The 17953-nt window shown below is 40.7% G+C and overlaps 1 protein-coding gene across 5 annotated transcripts in view; it reads right to left on the reverse strand.

The window, feature by feature from the left end:
* PLD1 (phospholipase D1) overlaps window positions 1-17953 on the reverse strand; it is a 283345-nt gene that overhangs the window by 114522 nt on the left and 150870 nt on the right. For all 5 annotated transcript variants that reach the window (XM_069083588.1, XM_069083586.1, XM_069083587.1 and 2 more), the window contains 2 exons: window positions 14872-14930; window positions 13161-13253 (listed from right to left, as the gene is read on the reverse strand). In XM_069083588.1, coding sequence (XP_068939689.1) covers window positions 13161-13253; window positions 14872-14930 — 152 coding nt within the window. The remainder of the gene's footprint in view (window positions 1-13160; window positions 13254-14871; window positions 14931-17953) is intronic.

A 17953-nucleotide genomic window follows, 5' to 3' on the forward strand; every position in this document is an offset into this window, starting at 1 on the left:
AGTTGGAAGCACCCACTTTTGAAAAGGGACTGGATCAAAGTAGAGAATAGAACAAATGGGAGGTGGGATAGGAGGGAGGGAAATACATTCAGTCTTTTACAAGAAAGACTTTACAAAAAACTTTATCTACTATGTTAATGTTTTGCATTAGCCACACATGTACAATCTATACTGAACTGCTTATCTTCCCAGTAAGAGTGGGTGACAAGGGAGGAAAGGAATGAATCTGAAATTCAAAGTTTTAAAATCAAATGTTTATATATGTATATATATGCTATTATTAATACTATTTTACATGTAATTGGGAAATAAGACATACAGGCACTGGGGCATAGAGATCCACCATGCCCGTATGGGAGAAGATATAGGAGAGAGCAGATTGGAGGAGGGGATATCCAGTGGGATGGCTATTTTGCGTTGGTGGGTAGGGGAAAACAGGGAGAAAATTTGTAACTCAAAATCTGGCGGAAATGAATGATGTAAATCAAAAGTTAATAAAGCATTTGAAAAAAAAAAAAGAATGTCTTAAGTGCCTACTATGTACCAAGCACTGTTCTAAGTGCTTTACAAATGCTATCTAATTTGATGCTCACAACAACCCTGGGAGATAGGTGTTAATATCATTTCAATTTTTACAGTAAAGGAAACTGAGGCAGACAGAAGTTAGGTGACCTACCCAGTCACCCAACTAATAAGTGTCAGTGAGTGGACTTGAACTCAGGTCTTCCTGGCTCTAGGTCCAGTGATCTATCCATTCCTCCATCTAGCCACTGATACTAGAAGCATTATAACAGAAGACTGGACTTCAATTAATTTAGAAAAGCCCATCATTGTATGACTATTCTGCTTTGCATATCTTTGTTGACCACAAACTATGAATTGTCTTCAGAATTCATGACAAATCATTCTCAATGGAGTTAAAAATGAAAAGAGAAATTATTCAAATAGTAAAGACAGATCTATTCCATTGCCACTCATCAGGGAAGGATTAGAAAGAAGCATAGCTGAGAAATGCAAATGGTGCAGATGAGAAGGTGTGGCCAGGCTGGAATCTATACCAAAGGGAGAAGGCTCCCCCAAAACAATATCACAATCAATGCAATTTGCAAGGCATGGGGACAGGGAATCAGACCGGTGATTTCACTAGTGGTGAAACTCCCTTTTACCAATATACCTGTGACCTGGTTTTTTTAGGCAATCAGGATTGAGTGACTTGCCCAGGGTCACAGAGCTAGTAAGTGTCAGGCCAGATTTGAACTCTGGTCCTTCTGACTCCAGGATCAGTGCTCTATCCACTGCTTCACCAACCTTCCACTCATGTGACCTATATTAAACTGGAATCTGCTCTGCAAATTAAATCTTAGAGAATTGCCTTGGGGTGCTACAAAGTTAAGTGACTTGTTAGGGTAACAGAGTAAGTTTATTTCAGAGGTGGGATTTGAATCCAGATCTCCCTGTACTGCAATTACAGCTCTCTAACAACTAAACTGAGTTCCCTCTCATCCCCATTTTGCAGATGAGAAAACTGAAGCCCGGATCAAGTGATTTCTCAATGTTTGCTTTTCTTGTAAGCATCAGAGGTAGAATTAGAACCCAGGTTTCCCCTGAACCTAAGTCCAGCAGACTTTAACTCTGAGGAGCCATCTCTCGTGAGTGTCTCTCACTTTGTGTAATGGATGAGATGACAGAAATTGAATGCCACAATTTTATTAGTGAAATATTTTAAATCAATTGCAGGGTCTGGCTCTTTAAAGGAAAATCATGGTGGGAGTCTTTGTAAAAATAATTCTTGCTTCCTAAACTTCTCTGTTTTGTCCATTTGGATTTTTTGTACATCTGGCATTTTATTGTTTTTGCTTTTCAGCGAAGGTGGTGCTGTATTAGCCTTAAAATGAATTTCCCTCATTCCATCAACAAGCAACATTTTTAAAAAGTGCAACTGTACAGTGGACTATAATGTGTTGGGGAGATTTACAGGAGGACATGGAAAAATGGTGGACAGGATGAGAAGGTGGGGATGGGTTACAATCTCAGCCACTAGAGGGCATACATATATCAGCGAGCTCCCAGAATCATCCCCGTGCGAAAATAAGTTCATTTAGAATTAATATTATGCATTTTAAGAAAGAGCCTTGGCTCTGGAGTCAAAGGACCTGGGTTCAAATCCCACCTACATGTATGGCTTTAATCAAATTACCTAACCTCCCCAAGCCTCAGTTTTCTCTCCTGTAAAATGAAGGGGGTCAGACCAGATGTCTGAGATCCCTTCCAGCTCTTCAATTTAGTCTCTGTTATCAGGAGCACTTAATAAATATCAGGTGCTTAATAAATGCTTCATGGATCAATTCATCTTTTCTCCTTCTTCTCATACTCACAGACAGTCAGTTGCTAAGTTTTGTTGATTCTTCCCAGCAATATCTTGGACATCTGTTTCCCTTCTACTCATACCACAATCATCCCAGCTTAGGTCCCCATCACCTCTCACCTGAACAATTGCACAATTGGGTTCCTGCTTACCTTACCAGGCTGATTACACCTCATTCCTCCTCACACAGTCGATGTTCCAGTCAGACTGGCCACCCCAGTTCTGTTCCCTGCACATGACATTCTGTCTCTCCTTTCCATCTCCCTCTTTGGGCATACTCTGACCTCCATGACTCAGATTCTCGGATTCTCGGCCTGCTCACTTCTGCCTCTTGGGACCCTCCCTTCCTTCAAGGTTCAGATCAATCTCTCCCCCTGCTAGAAGCATTTCCTGATTCCTTCAGTGGTCAGCACAATGTCTTTGTCCACATTTATACTTTCTTACCTGTGGAGATATTCCTTCACTTCAGTAAAATCTAAGTATCTTGAAAGAGTATCATTTTACCTTTGGCTTCAACATCACCAGTGCCTTACACACAGCAGGTAGTTAATAAATGCTTATTGAATTGCTGGACTGAATTACTATACCACCTGCCTCCATACGATTTTACAATAGTGAGGCAATTTCACATGTTTGACTTAATGGCGTTTCACAACAATTCTGAGGCCATTAGGGCAAGATTTGTGATTTCGCTGCCTAGGAATTGCCTTGTGAAGAAGCTCCCTCAACCCATGCTCTCTGCAACTTACAGACTTAGCCTAGGACACAGAGGGGTTAAGTGACTTGCTTAACTTAGCAGTAATGATAATAATAATAACCAGCATTTCTATAACACTTTCAGGTTTGCAAAGCACTTTACAAATAGTCTCTCATTTTATCATTACAACAACCCTGGGAGGGAGATGCTATTATTATCTCTGACAGATAAGGAAACTGAGGCAGACAGAGGTTGTGTGACTTACTCAGGGTCACACAGCACATATGCATCTGAGGCAGAATTTGGACTCAAATCATCCTGACTCCAAGTCCGGTGTTTTATTCGCTGTGTCCCCTAGTTGCTTCTACATTTCTGACATCAAGAAATACTATTCCATGCTGCCCCTTTCTGTAGTTTAAGTATTTTATCTCTGTTTTATAGATGAAAATGACTGCCAGGTGGTCAAAAGAAATGGAAAAGCAAAGGCTCAAATTGAAAGGAATTGCCCCAGAATGTGGTGATCTTTTTCTTGTACCTTGATACTTCCCTCAGTCTTGCTTTGCCCTTAGATCTCTGATGACGACATTATTATTATTAACACAAGTCCTAACGATGATGCCATAAATCACGGTGATTGCAATACTCAAAGAACACTCTCCTGACAAGTAGGGATCACTTTGCAATGAATTGTGTGTGACAGAGGCAGTCCTGTTAATGAGTAAATGAGTATCAGCCAGCCAGAAGATAATATTCATTGATCTACTGACACATCCCATAATACTCAATCACTGGATGAACTCAATTCAGTAAAGTAAATGTCTGCAATCATGTGGCAACAAGCACTCAGCCTTCTCTTCTGGGCCAACATTCAAGCTCTAAGACACTCCTAGTTTCATTGGAACACATGGTTTTGAAACGCAGAAGTTCCAGTGGAATTGGGACCCAAAGTGATCATTCTTCTAGCTTCCTGCGAAAAGATTGAGTGGGAGAAGGAGTGGAACAATTACTTGTGAGGAAGAAGGAAAAGGAATTGTAAAGAGATGCAGAGCTGGGGACAATGTACAAGATTCATTTGGGGAGGGAAAATTTGGAGCAGCTTAGGAAGTTATAGGAGGAACAGAAAAGGGACTAAAACTGAAGTCAGAGGAAGAGGAAGTGGAGGATTTAAAGACTAAGTAGAGGGGCAGCTAGGTGGCACAGTAGAGAACACAGTCTCTGGGGTGAGGAGGACCTGAGTTCAAATTTGGCCTCAGACACTTACTAGCTGTGTGACCCTGGGCAAGTCACTTGACCCTCACCACCTCAAAAAAAAATAAGACTGAGTAGGACATATGGGTAAGACAGAGTCAGAAGTTAGTAAGACAAGGGGAAGGAAGGTGGATGTGGGGGTCAAGGTGCTAACAAGTGACACGGGTGGAGTTGAAGATATCAGTATTTCTCCAGAGGACAAAGAAAAGAGTGTTTCACTTTCAGGAAACTGGGATAGCCAGGACCTTTTTGCAGTGGCCCACGTGAAGTATGCTATATTTGTATTTCTCTCACAGCCAAATGACTGTTGTCTCTGCTCAAAGCCTAACATGGTCTCTCTCCTAGAAAATTGGGGTGCTTGAAGAAAGCCTTTCTCTCTCAAGGTTATAGAGGAGAATATAACATTCCTTTAAATAAAAGAAGAAGAATTTCATGTTAAAAATAAAGACTAAAGAACAAGGATATGATGAGGCAAAGGGGAATATTGATGTGCCAGCACCACCTTCTGCCCAGGAGGGTAGAAGAATGTCACACACAGGAGGAGGATTGAATATCAGTGATGAATAAAAAGGATGATGATAGAGAAAATTTTATAGAGTATCGATGTGCCAGGCACTGTGCTTTACAAATATTATCTCATTAGAAACTCAAGCGACAACCCTGGGAGGTAGGTACTATTATTACTCCCACTTTACAGTAGAGGAAACTGAGGCAGACAGAGGGTTAAAGGTTGCATAGCTACATAAGTGTCTGAGGCTAAATTTGAACTCATTTGATTATTTGAACTGATTCTGGGGTTGGTGTAAGTATTTAATGTGTATTATGTATATACTAATGTGTGTGTATACACACATATATATTAGCCACATATATAAAAAGGATAGGGCTAACAAAAATGGAATGTACTCAAAGAGCAGAGCAGGTGGTCTATCTCTGTCCCTGGACATCTATAAACTCTAGCCAGGTGACCATTTGTCAGGGATGATGCAGCTAAGATTAATGCAATTGGAAAGGCTGGATGAAATGACTAATGATGAGCCCCTTTAACATCGCAAGTCTATGATTTTAATTCACCCCCCTGTTTGTAGGTAAAGCTACAAGTAAGTCATTCTTGATCAATGAGCACCTGACCCACAGGTGGCTCTCGCTGATGAGAGAGGAAGGAAGGATGGAGCTAGACCATGAGAGGGAGCAGCTGCTGGCCCTTCCATGATGATAATGATGAATAAGCACTATCAGGTGAAGAGAGCTCATCCCACACAGGTCAGCAAAGGCAGCTATTTGTTGACCTGATACTAATAGAGACACCTTCCCAGGGAATATGCCCAGGAGGTGACAAAGAATTTACAAAGACCTATTAAACCAGATGACTGCTTCCCACTTCTAGTGATTCCTGTGGGAGGTGGGAGTGGGGTGGCAAGAGAAATGTGCAATAAGAAGTCTTGGTCAGAAAATGGAAGAAAGCCTTTAAGGGAAAAGACTGGGTTTCCATAACCACTAATGATCAAAGGACAGCAAGTCAGAAGTGACAGTAGACTGGGGAAGTGAACATGACATTTCAAAAGATGGTGTCTGATACTAGGACTTGGATTTGGAGGATCACAGCTTAAATAACAAACTAATAGCTTCCTAACTAGGAGTGGTGTGTACCTAACAAGATAGATGATAGATTAGATAGATAGATAGATAGATAGATAGATAGATAGATAGATAGATAGATAGATAGATAGACAGATAGATTCGATAAAATAGATTAGATAGATATGGATAGACATATATAACTATATATATATTATCATATATATGATAATAATAACTAGATTTACAAAGCACTTTACAAAGATTATCTTGTTTTATCCTCACGATAACCCTGGATGGGAAGCGTTTTTATTATCAACTTTTTACAGATGAGGAAAGTAAGTAAAAAGCTAAGTGATCTGCCCAGGGCCACACAGCTAGTAAGTAACTGAGGCTAAATCTGAACTCAGGTCTTTCCCACTCTCAGTTCAGTCACTCTATCCACTGCACCACCTAGCCACCTATTTACCAAGTGTCTTATAAATCTAATCTGAAAAGGAAAGAAAATTGAGACAACTCCATTTCAATGAACTGGACATCACAGAATATGGTTATAATGTGTGTGTAGATATCCAAAGTAACCATAGATATCCAAAAGTTTGCAGGAGGCAAAATCCAGGAAAAAGTCAAAAACAAAAGACCCAGCAGGATTATATACATAAATACTTACAGTTAAAAGTACCATGAGCTATATTCATTATCTCAACTAATCAAAAAGGACCTCACAGGTATAGCTCAGAATTAGTGGAATGAGACTCATGGCTCTGGAGGGGTATACTTTATTTCCAAGGAACAGGACAGTAAAAGACACACGGATTGAAATAACACCATGTAGTAAGAGGATTTACTGAAGTGGAGAAATCCAGGAAGAAAGAGGGAGGAGCATGGTAGCCAATATTGGAGTGAAGACCAACCGTGGCAGAAACCAAAGTGATATTGTCAATGGAGTATACTACAGACCACCTGGACAGAAAGGAGGAACAGATGATGAGTCTGGTCCATGAGCATGATCCAGGAGCTGTGCTGTGGCCATTTCTCCCTGATAAAGGCAGAGCAGTTAATAATTTCTTGCTTGGCTTTAATGACAATTTCATCCTTCAAAAAGGTAGAGGAAATGGAGCAGCTAGATGGTGCAGTAGATAGAGAACCAGCCCTGGAGTCAAGAGGATCTGAATTCAAATCTGACCTCAGACACTTAGAAGTTGTGTAACTCTGGGCAAGTCACTTAGCCCCAATTGCCTCAAAAAAAAGGCAGAAGACACAATGAAAGGAATTTCTTTTGGGGATCTAATTCTCAGAAGGAAGATTTTTCTGGGGTATAAATGATAGGAGCTTTGAAGGAAGTGACCACTCCATCTTTGAATTTTAGACAGAAGAAGAGAAAACTGGAGATTGTCAGACATATAACCCAGATTTGGGGATAGTATATTTTAAAGGGCTCATAGGATCCCATGGACTAGAATCCTGTGGAGAAGTCAGTGCAGAAAGAATGGAAGTTCTCAAGAACGAAATTCTAAAGAAGCAAAGAGAAACCATTCTAATGGGAATGGAGGATTTATCTAAAAATCACTTATTTGGATGTCCAAACTGAATTCATTATTATGGGATTCATATTATGGTATATTCCCCCAAATATCCCCTCCCTTTCAAACTTTCCTTCTTCTCTCAAAGGCACCTCCACCTTGCAGTCCCCCACTTTGTAACTTGGACATCAGCCCCAATGCCTCTGTCTCTCTCAACCCCCAGATGCAATCAGTTGCCAAATCTGACTTTCTACTTTCTACTTTCATTCACAAAATCCCTCATATTCTTTTTCTTCTCTTCACTCAAACAGCCCCCACTTCAATTTAAACCCTCATCATTCCATTTTGCTGAGATTATTATAATAATGTCTTAATTGGTCCCCTTTCCAAACTACTTTGGATTTAACTACCTTGTATTTAAATGAATTTGTATTTATCAAAAGAAACACATGCTAAATGTTGAACATAAGCAGGGACTGTAATTCTTGGCAGTGCATCCCCAGTGCCTAGGACGGTGCCTCAGAATAAGTGCTTAATAAAGTCTTGTTGACTGATGAATGAATGCCCTGATCACCTGGCTCCTTTCATCTTCCAGCCTTCTTTTTCATAGCTTAGTCACTGCCACATGATCCAGTGACTCGGACTTGCTGTTCTTCATACAAGACACTCGTCTCCCAATCTCACATCCTTACCCACTCTCCCCGGTCGTGTCTAGGTTACTTTCCCTTTTCCCTTCACCTCATGGCTGCTTGGCTTCTTTCAAATCTCAGCAAAAGTTCAACCTTCTAAAAGCAGCCTTTCCTGGGCCCCCTTAATCTCAGTGCCTTTCCTCAGGGATTATCCCCTATGCATCCCACCGATACCTGTTTTATAGGTAGTTGTAGGCATGCTGACTCTACATGACACCATGGGTCACAGCATGCCAATGCTATCTATGGGGTTTTCTTAAGAAGGATACTGGAGTCGTTAGCCATTTCCTTCTCCAGTTCATTTTACAGCTGAAGTTAAATGACTTGCCCAGGGTCACATAGCTAGTCAATGTCTGAGATCACATTTGAACTCAGGTCTTCCAGACTCCAGGCCCAGTGCTCTATCCACTGAACCACCTAGCTGCTTCCTTATCCCCCATCCCCATTAGACTGTGAGTTCCCTGAAGGCAAGGACTGTTTTTACCCTTTCCTGTTTCACCAGTACTTGGCATAAAGAAGGTACCTAAAATGTATGACAACTCACATTTGGGAGTGGGGGGGAACATGTACAGAAGACAGAAGTAAATCCAGATAATGGAAAATGCATATAGAAGCAGGAGGGCAATGTAAAGAATAAACTGACTCTGGGGAGGGAGGCTAAGGAAAACAATTTTTAGCTTTATTGGAAAAAAAAAGAAGGGAACAAAGAAGGGATAGATATGGCCACAGATGAAAGAATATAATAAGGCAAAGCAGAGCTTTCACAGTTCTCCATTTCCTCCTGTTTTCTCTGTCATGGAGAAGGATCTTTGGGCTGGAGCTAATAAAAACAGATAGGAAGGAAGTGATATCTAACATAAACACAAAGTTTAAGAATTCCTCACTTTGCGGTCCTTGCTGCATTCCAGGCACCAGGCCCAGATGAACCGAATCCCTGAGTACTGAGAGGACTGGCAGATGTGATGGCTGAATCCCTGTGAAGAGCTTCTGAAAGTCTGTGGAGAATGGGGGATGTAGTCTAGTATTGGAGAATGGCAAATGTCCTGGTTTTCTAAAGAGAGATGTCTCCAAGTCAGCAGGCCAGCAGGCCTGGGAGTCTCCAAACAGTAGACCAGTGGGTCTGGCTCTGATTCATGCCAAAATTCAAGAATATTTTAATAAAGGGAGGGCTGGTGAAAATTCCGGATGTGAGGCAGTACTTAAAATGAGCCATCATGTCTTCTTCCTTAAGTCATGCCACACCAACATGCCTCATTTTTGATAGTTACTAGACTAGACCAAGGAGTAGGAAGTCCCTTCATGTAAGAAAGAACAGACTTGATCTTTTGACCCTAGAACTAGGAATAAGGGGTTAAAGTAGTTAGACTTGATGTCAATGACAACAAAAAATACAAAGATGGACACTTTTCAAAAATGAGTTGTCTCGAGAGATGGTTGATTCTTCCTCACTGGACAGGTTCAGGCCAACACTGGAACGTCACTGGTTATGTGTGCTGTAGTGGGGATTCTGGATCATTACAGTTTGGACAAGATAGCTTCTGGGGTGTTTTTCTTCTCTGAGATTAGGACATGGAGAGTATGTCTCCTTTGGTTTGTTTGTTTTTGAGAGAAGCGAAAGAGAAGGTGAAACCCTGAAGCATGTCAAAACAGAGTGATGGGATTGTGAACTTGCTATGCTTTTGACTACCATGCCCCACTCCTTGCTTTTCCACTCCTCTTAGGTTATCTCTACCCCCATTCCTGCATAAGTTACTTGAGGTTAAGAATCTATTTTTGCATGTTATTTGTGTAAGCCCAAAGCTTAGCACAATGTGTGGCATACAGTAAGAGCTTAATGAATGCTTGTTTCCTCCCTTCTTACATGTGGAAGCAAGTTGATGACTGAATGAAAGATGAGGGAGGGCATCTGAGATAAAAATTTTAGCTAACTCATCTCTGAGATACCACCCCAGTTAGACTTCTTATGGAATGGGTTACTTGGGGAACAAGGTGGTTCCTGTTGTGGACAAGTCTTCCAACCAAGTTTGGAAGATGACTCGAAGCTTACAAGTTGTACAAGAGATTCTCATTTCTTCATTGAATAACCACCACTTGTACAGAGAACCGTACCAGTGCATGGTTCAGATGATGAAATTCCTCTATTGATGCAGGCTGACGTTTTCTCTATAATGTATAGGTATCAGAGATGGGATTTGAAGCTAGAGCTTTCTGACTCTAAGGCTGGTACTCTCAATCTATTATGCCACACTAGCTCTCAAGTATATATAAAATAATTTCAAAATAATGATTTTAAGACAGTGTGCATTATTAACAAGGACTTCAGAAAGGTATGGCACCTGAACTATCCCTTGAAGGAAGCTAAGTATTCAGGGATGGGATAGATTGGGTCAATCAACCAACGACATTTATGATGCAACTATTGTGTGTCAGGCAAAAAGTAGAATTGAAGTAGCTCAAAGGAAACACGAGATGTGCAAATTTGGAGAATCCACCCCAAATATTCACACAGACTACTTGTGCCTAAACTGTGGTAGAGCATTCCAAGCTTGCATTGGTCGGATACACTGTAATGTGACTCTAACATAGTGATGTCATTTTGATCCTCTTCAAGAATAAAGGACAAGTGGGGTGGCTAGGTGGTGCAGTGAATAGAGCGCTAGCCCTGGAGTCAGGAGGACCTGAGTTCAAATGCGGCCTCAGACACTTAACACTTACTAGCTGTGTGACCTTGGGCAAGTCCCTTAACCCCTCCAAAAAAGCAAAATAAATAAACAAACAAGCAAACAAACGGATGAACGAACGAACGAATAAATAAATAAATGAATAAATAAAAGACAACCAACCAACTACGTACCAGGCACCTTGCTAGGTACTGAAGACAAAAACTGACAAAAATGGAACTGTTCCTGCCATAGTACAAAGTAACGAAGGCCCAAGAATCCACTGGAAATACCAAATTCTTTCTACAACATGATGATGTGCACATACATAAGACATTCAACAATGTGCTATATATATAAAATGTCATGTGGGTATAAAATGTATACATACACACATGTGTAATCTAATATGGATACATAATATAACACATATAGTATGTATATAAAAGTAACATAAATAATACCATATACATAATAAGTATACAAATGCACATAAAATAGTTCCAGTTATTGGCAGGTAGAGCAAGAGGCTTTAGGGGACCTCTGATGTCCCTTGCTACACTAAAATTCTATCATTCTGCTTCAAAATTTACTAACTAGTTTGTTTCCTTCTTGTTGGTTTATGGCCATTCTAAGAATAAAGACCAAGGGCCCAGATGGGTTATTATGAGCAACACAATAAAGGGATGGTCACAGCCAGGTGTCATCATTTTCAAAGTGACTCTCGCTTTTACCAACTAAACCATCTGTTAGATGGGAAATGTTCTCCCTGAATCTGCCCTGAAGACACGATCATTCTCCTCGTTTGATCTTGTTGTTATTCTTAATTTATAAAGCACACTCAGGAAATGCTTAATAATACGGAACCGTGGCTCTAATCAACTCGGAATTTTTTTTAATGTTAAAGTAAAGGCACATTCCATCCCTTGGATAATTAAATCAGCAGGGGATCTTTGGCAATGTCACTGAGGCCAGCTGTCATCTATACATAGGAACAGCGAGAACATTTTAAAAGTAATTTCATTTTCCCCATAAATTCGTTCGTGTGACGCTAGACTTAAATCTTCCGGGGTAATGTTTTCCTTAAAATTTCCTTAAAAATTTCAAGTCAATTAGATAAACACTTCAATTCACTGTCATAACCCTCATCATCACTGTCGTTGTTTGGTGTTGTTATTAACTAAGCTTTTCCTATATTCTGGCACTAGAGATAAGAAGACAAAAGACTCAGAACTATTCCCTGCCCTCAAGGAGCTTACATTGGACATGTAACAAGGGCATCTCTTTTAGTCTGACCTCCTGTGGCTAAGGTGGAAAGCAATCAAAGGACCCAACAACTTGTTGGAGAAAACAGATGATCATGACACGATGATTGTCCAAATGGCTCTTTTGCTTGGGATTATACTATGAAAAACCATGAGCAGGGTGACAGAGAAGGCTGCTGAAATATCAATGATTTCAGATATAAATTTCAATACAGAAAAGTGAGAATATCCATGAGGGAACCTGTTTCATGGGATCATAGCTTTCACTTGCATAGGAACATCTGATTGGAAGGCTCTTCCAAGACCCTCCATGGAGGAGGCTTGGGCCAGCCATGCCTCACTCCTCTCCAGGCTCCCATCCAGACCTTCTCCACCACACCTATCACCTTTCAGTTCCCTTTTATGTGTTCTTCCCCCCCCCCATTAGAATGTCAGTTCTATGAGCACAGGTACCATTTTTCTTTCTGTGTATAATTGAGTCAAACAGGACTGAATGACTGAACAACAAAACAATTAGATGGCCAGCACTAAGCACAATGCCTGGCACATGCTAGGAGCTGGATAAAAGCTTGTTGACTGGCTGTTTCCTTGACTAAGAGGCAGAAGAAACCTCAGAGGCCATCTAGTTCAAGTCCTTCATTTCTCAGATGTAGAAGTTGAGGCCAAAAAAAGAAAGGGGAAGAAACAGGAACTGAAGTCTCTGACTCCAAAGCCAACCCTGACTTCATATTTCAAAAACCCAACACTGAGCAAAGGTCTTTTGGAAAAAGACATACTATTGGCATGCCACAGTCACTCTTGACAATAAAAAGAAACCAAACATGAAATGGTAAAACTTAAGTATATCTAAGTGCTTGATTTGGGAGGAGGGGAGATTTGGGTTTTTCGTAAATATGTTATTTACATTCTCAAATTTCTCCCTCTCAGTCAATTTTATTGTCAGAGATATCTAGAAAGACTTTATTAAATTCATTAAATGCCAATGTGAGAAAGATGATGAGGCCTAAAGGAAGGCCTGCAGCGTATGACACAGGTCCTCTATGGGGGTTTTATGGCAGGATGCAGACAGGCTCTGCCCTAATAAGGACAGAAGGGTCGCCATTTATCAAAGCATAGAAAAGCCAGCAGAGCTTACCTCTTGGACCATCGATAGCAGGCTCTTCCGTGGCCACAGCAATTCAGACCTGGTATCCGATGGCCACCAGATCTTTTCATTATCATGCCCTCTCTGCAATAATTAAAATAATTCACTTATAAACTTCAAATGTTTTCATGAATTTGAAGTTGGCAAAGAGTTATGCTTATACATCGCCTTACTAGAGCCTCATAACAACCTTGTGAGGGACGTTCTACATTTTAAACTGAGCTTCAGAGGAAGGGAAGTGACTTGCCCAAGGTCACCCATCCGAGCAATGTCTGAGATAAGAACCTGCATCTTATACAACCCGGTGGTGATGTAGATGGAGCATTGAGCATGGAATCAGAAGTCATGATTCAAATATTGCCTCAGATGCTTACTAGCTATGTGACCCTGGGCAGTGCCTGCCTCAGTTTCCTCATCTGTAAAATGGAAATAAGAACACTTACTTCCCAGGGTTGTCGTGAGCATTAAATGACATAATATTTAGAAAATGCTATATAAACGCTATTGCTGTTATTATTTATTATTAATTACCACCACCACCTGGAAGTCCACCATTCTCTCCACTCTGGCAAACTCCCTTTTATGGCAAAAGAAATGTTAAATTGATCAGTGGACTTTAATGTGTCACTAAGGTAAATCTGGCCTGACAATTTAGACTTGGAAAGGCTTGCTTTCTTTCCTTGATTTCCCTCTTATACTGTTTCATTTGCAAATATCTCATTCAATGCTGAAAATAACTCTGGGAGGTAGTTGTTATTATTTTCCCCATTTTACAGATGCAGAAATTGAAGCAGGCAATGGTTAGGTGACTTGCCCATAGTCACACAGCTAGTAGTGTCTGAGGTTGGATTGGAATTGAGGTTTTCCTGACTCTAAACCCAGTTCTCTGGGCACTGTGGCACCACCAGCTGGAGACTGATTCTTGTGATTCCTCTAAGGCTACTACGAGATATAAAAGGGCCAGGGAGTAAATAGATCCTCCCTATTCTAAAGCCTTTGTCTCCTGGACATAGATGAAACAGAAAGGGCAGTGGCAAAAGATGCATAAGACTGACCTCAAGAGACACACACACATATTCTCTCTCTCTCTCTCTCTCTCTCTCTCTCTCTCTCTCTCTCTCTCTCTCTCTCTCTCTCTCTCTCTCGCAGCAAAGTCAAACTCTTTATAACAATATATTCTCCCAATACAAGAGATTAAAAGTTGGAGAAAAGGATCACCCTTTTTCTAATCTGTGCTCCATACCCAAAATGACTTTTAAATATCTAGCCCATTGAGAGGATTATTGCTCACTCTTGCAGGATCCCCAAAAGGAAAGAACTCTTATTTGTTGCATTTCAATCCAACCCTCACCCTGCCCCCACTCTCCCTACCCACCCACACTGTCCAGCTGCAACCAACAGCTTGCAGTGTACTCTGGGATTAAAAAAAGGAAATCTCGGCACCAAGCACACTTTGGAGGGGAGGGTGGAGGGCCTGCCACAGCTGTTCACAGCAGCGTGATGGGCGGTTCCTGTCAGATAATTTCCCACAGTTTCTATAATCTGCAGGGGGGGGTGAGGGGGAGAAGAAGAGAAACATCTGGCCAACATCTGGCCACATGAGGACACCATACTCCAATGCAGTTCCCATGCCAGAGAAGTCCAACTGTGATGCTGACCAATGTCCCATGATTCATTTAAACTATCACCGACTTGAACTTACATGCCTTTTGGTCCCAAGTCATGGATGAAGGACAGCTGACTCACGTCAAGGAACTCAGTCTGCAAAGGGACCAAGAAGTCACATTTTAGGACTCCGCCAACACTGGGCAGTCTTTAGTAAGCAGCCCTGGAGTTGCTTACACCAGGATCCGCAATACTGGCTTAAGATGAGAAAAGCACTATCAATATGGCTGTAAAATAATCACAGCAGAAACTCATACAATAACATGCAATGAGCCACAGCCCAGGTGTTTCAGTATTTACTGTGGGTAATATATCCATCTCTTCCTAAGTGATCACCCCCCTTTTCTTGCTTTTTGTTCTTTAGCACCCAATAATAAATAATACCTATTTTTCTTTCTAGGGACCACTTTCCAACTCTGTGGACAAATTCCACTGTAGTACCCGCATGACACACACACATGTGTAAGGAAAATATAATTTTTGTCACACTCATTTTCCCTCGTGATGAGTTTTCACAAAAGAGATTTTGCCTGCAGAGCAAGTAATCAATGTGTACAGATAGTGAAAAGCCATGTGGCAGAGGCAGCACATGGATTAGAATGAAAAGACCTGAGTTTGAATCCCAATATCCCCCATGTTTAGTAACTGTGAGGCTTTGAGAAAGTCATACAACCCGAACCTCAGTTTCCTCATCTGTAAAATGGGGACAATTATATTTGAGCTATTTTTCTTCCTGCATAGTTCTGAGAAAGGTCTTGAAGAACTACATAGATAGTAGATTTTCAGTTTCATGTGCAGTCATCTTTTTTATTGTACAATGTTATGGAGATGCTTGTTTTGTTCCATAAATTAAAAATAAAGTTTAAAAAAGAATTACATAGAGGTGAGCTATTATTATTACTATCTTCACTTTGTTCTTTATGTTGGTTGGGTGGAGTTAAATTGAAATGAGTTTATGACAAGTCACTCTCCTAATGTTATTTCATATTTACCATTATCATACAAGTGGACAGAATTATTATGGAAAAAAATAGCATCATCGTTGTTATTAATAGGTCAGCATCCATTTTCTATCTTATTGCTAAAAATGCTCTTTGATATTAAAATATCTTCTGCAAGTGGTTAATGGTGAGGAGACTTCACACTCATGGTCCATTGCCATGAGTTTTCAAATCAGAAACCTGCACTCACCATTTCCCTAGGAACAGATGAGAAAAGCCACACCCATCAAACTACAAAGGAAACATGGGAATGTCAGCTAACTTCTGCCTGCCAATTGGGTGTGTGAATGGGATAAAAGGGAAGCAAATATTAAAACCTAGGTTAAGCTAATGGAGAAGGAAATGGCAAACCACTCCAGTATCTTTGCCAAGAAAACCCCAAAAGGGGTCATGGAAAGTCGAACATGACTAAGAAACAATTAAAACAACAAAGGGTAATTCAGTTCAAACCATGCACATTCTTCCCATTCGGAGATGTCTTTTTTTCAAGTGCCAAAAGAACATATTCCCTGAAAAATTTCACAAAGTATTATTTTGGGAAACTGTTTTTTTTTTCAGATGCTGTATTTGTAGCTTTGATTTCTTTAGGGTAGGGATCTCTCAAGGAGAAAACTCCCTCTGTCCGTGCAGATCAACCTACTCTGCAATTTAGTCTTAGACAGTAACCTGAGAGTTAAGTGCACCCAGGCTTTCCAGACTGTGAGGCAAACACCCCATTCATGATATCATGCTGTCTCTGTCATTTTGGAAAATAAACATAAAATTTCCAATGGCAACTCTCTCCTCTGACTAGCCAAATAGCCAGAAGTAGGAATTTATGTGTCAATATGTCAAACTTTGATGAATAAAGAAATAAGTCCTCTGTACTCAGTTACCTAGTATTTATTAAACATCTCCTATGTGTCAGTCACTGTGCTACATGCTGGGGTTACAAAGGAAGGCAAAAGAAGGTCCCTGTCCTCAAGGAGCTTACAGTCTAATGGAGAGACAACACGCAAACAGCTATGCACAAACAAAATCTAGAAGGGATAAGTTGGAGGGGCTTCAGAGGGAAGATCAGAGCAGTCTGGAAGGCTGTGCTCAGTTCTGGGCACCATGGGTGAGGTGGGACATTAGAAGGCAATGCCAAAGAAGGGAGCTGGGGTGATTAGCCTAGAGAAGAGAAGACTCGATAGGGATGGGTCGGGCTTCCTGGAGTATTTAAAGTGTTGTTTGAGGAAGAGGAATTGAAATTACTCTGCAGAACTAGACACAAGGGGCAAAGTTGCAGAAAAGCAGATTTAGGCTTGAGATCAGGAAAAACAACTTGGTAACAATATGAGTTACCCTCAAATGGAAAGAACTGCCTAGCAAGGAAAGAGGCAAGTAGCCCTTGTTCAAGTTCACTGCTATCTCTCTAGTCCTTTAAGGTGTTTAGTGCAGAGCACAGTGGGAAAAGCCCTGGCTTTAAATCCTACCTTCATCACTTAATATCTGTGTGACCTTTGACAAGTCATGTGACATCTTTGGGCCTCAGTTTCTTCATCTGCAAAATGAGGACTAAGGAAAGTCATTTCTGGATCTAAGTTGATGGTGCCATAAGGGCTTTATACACATCCATGACTTCATTTGAGATTCACAACAACCCAACAAGATTGACTAGTATCTAATACTAGTACTAGTATGTATGAAGAAACTGAAGCATGAAGAAATGAAGTATTTTGCTCAAGAGTCTACCCCACAGCTAGCGTCAGAGGTAGGACTTTCCAACCAGTAAAAATACTTCAAAAATGCTTCAAATGCAAACAGCATTTGAAGGTCAAGAATTCAAATGTGTTTAACAAGATTCAACATCTAGATGGCCAATGTGTAAAGCAAAAGAATGCTCTGGATGGAGAGACTGCAAAGCCAAGTCCCAAGACCCCCAAGTCAAGAGGACATCTCTTCCTGAGTTCAAATTGAGCTTCAAACACTAGCTGTGTGACCCTGGGCAAGTCACTTTGCCCTGTTTACTTTAATTTCCTCATCTGCAAAATGAACTGGAGGAGGAAATAGCAAATCATTCCAGTATTTTTTATATCTATAGGTATAGATATATACACAGATACATATACATATATATGTATCTATATATACATA

This window comes from Petaurus breviceps, unplaced genomic scaffold, assembly GCF_028583685.1.
Source record: "Petaurus breviceps papuanus isolate PSGF00001 unplaced genomic scaffold, PetGlider_PUasm1.0 173, whole genome shotgun sequence".
Taxonomy (NCBI): Eukaryota; Metazoa; Chordata; class Mammalia; order Diprotodontia; family Petauridae; genus Petaurus; species Petaurus breviceps.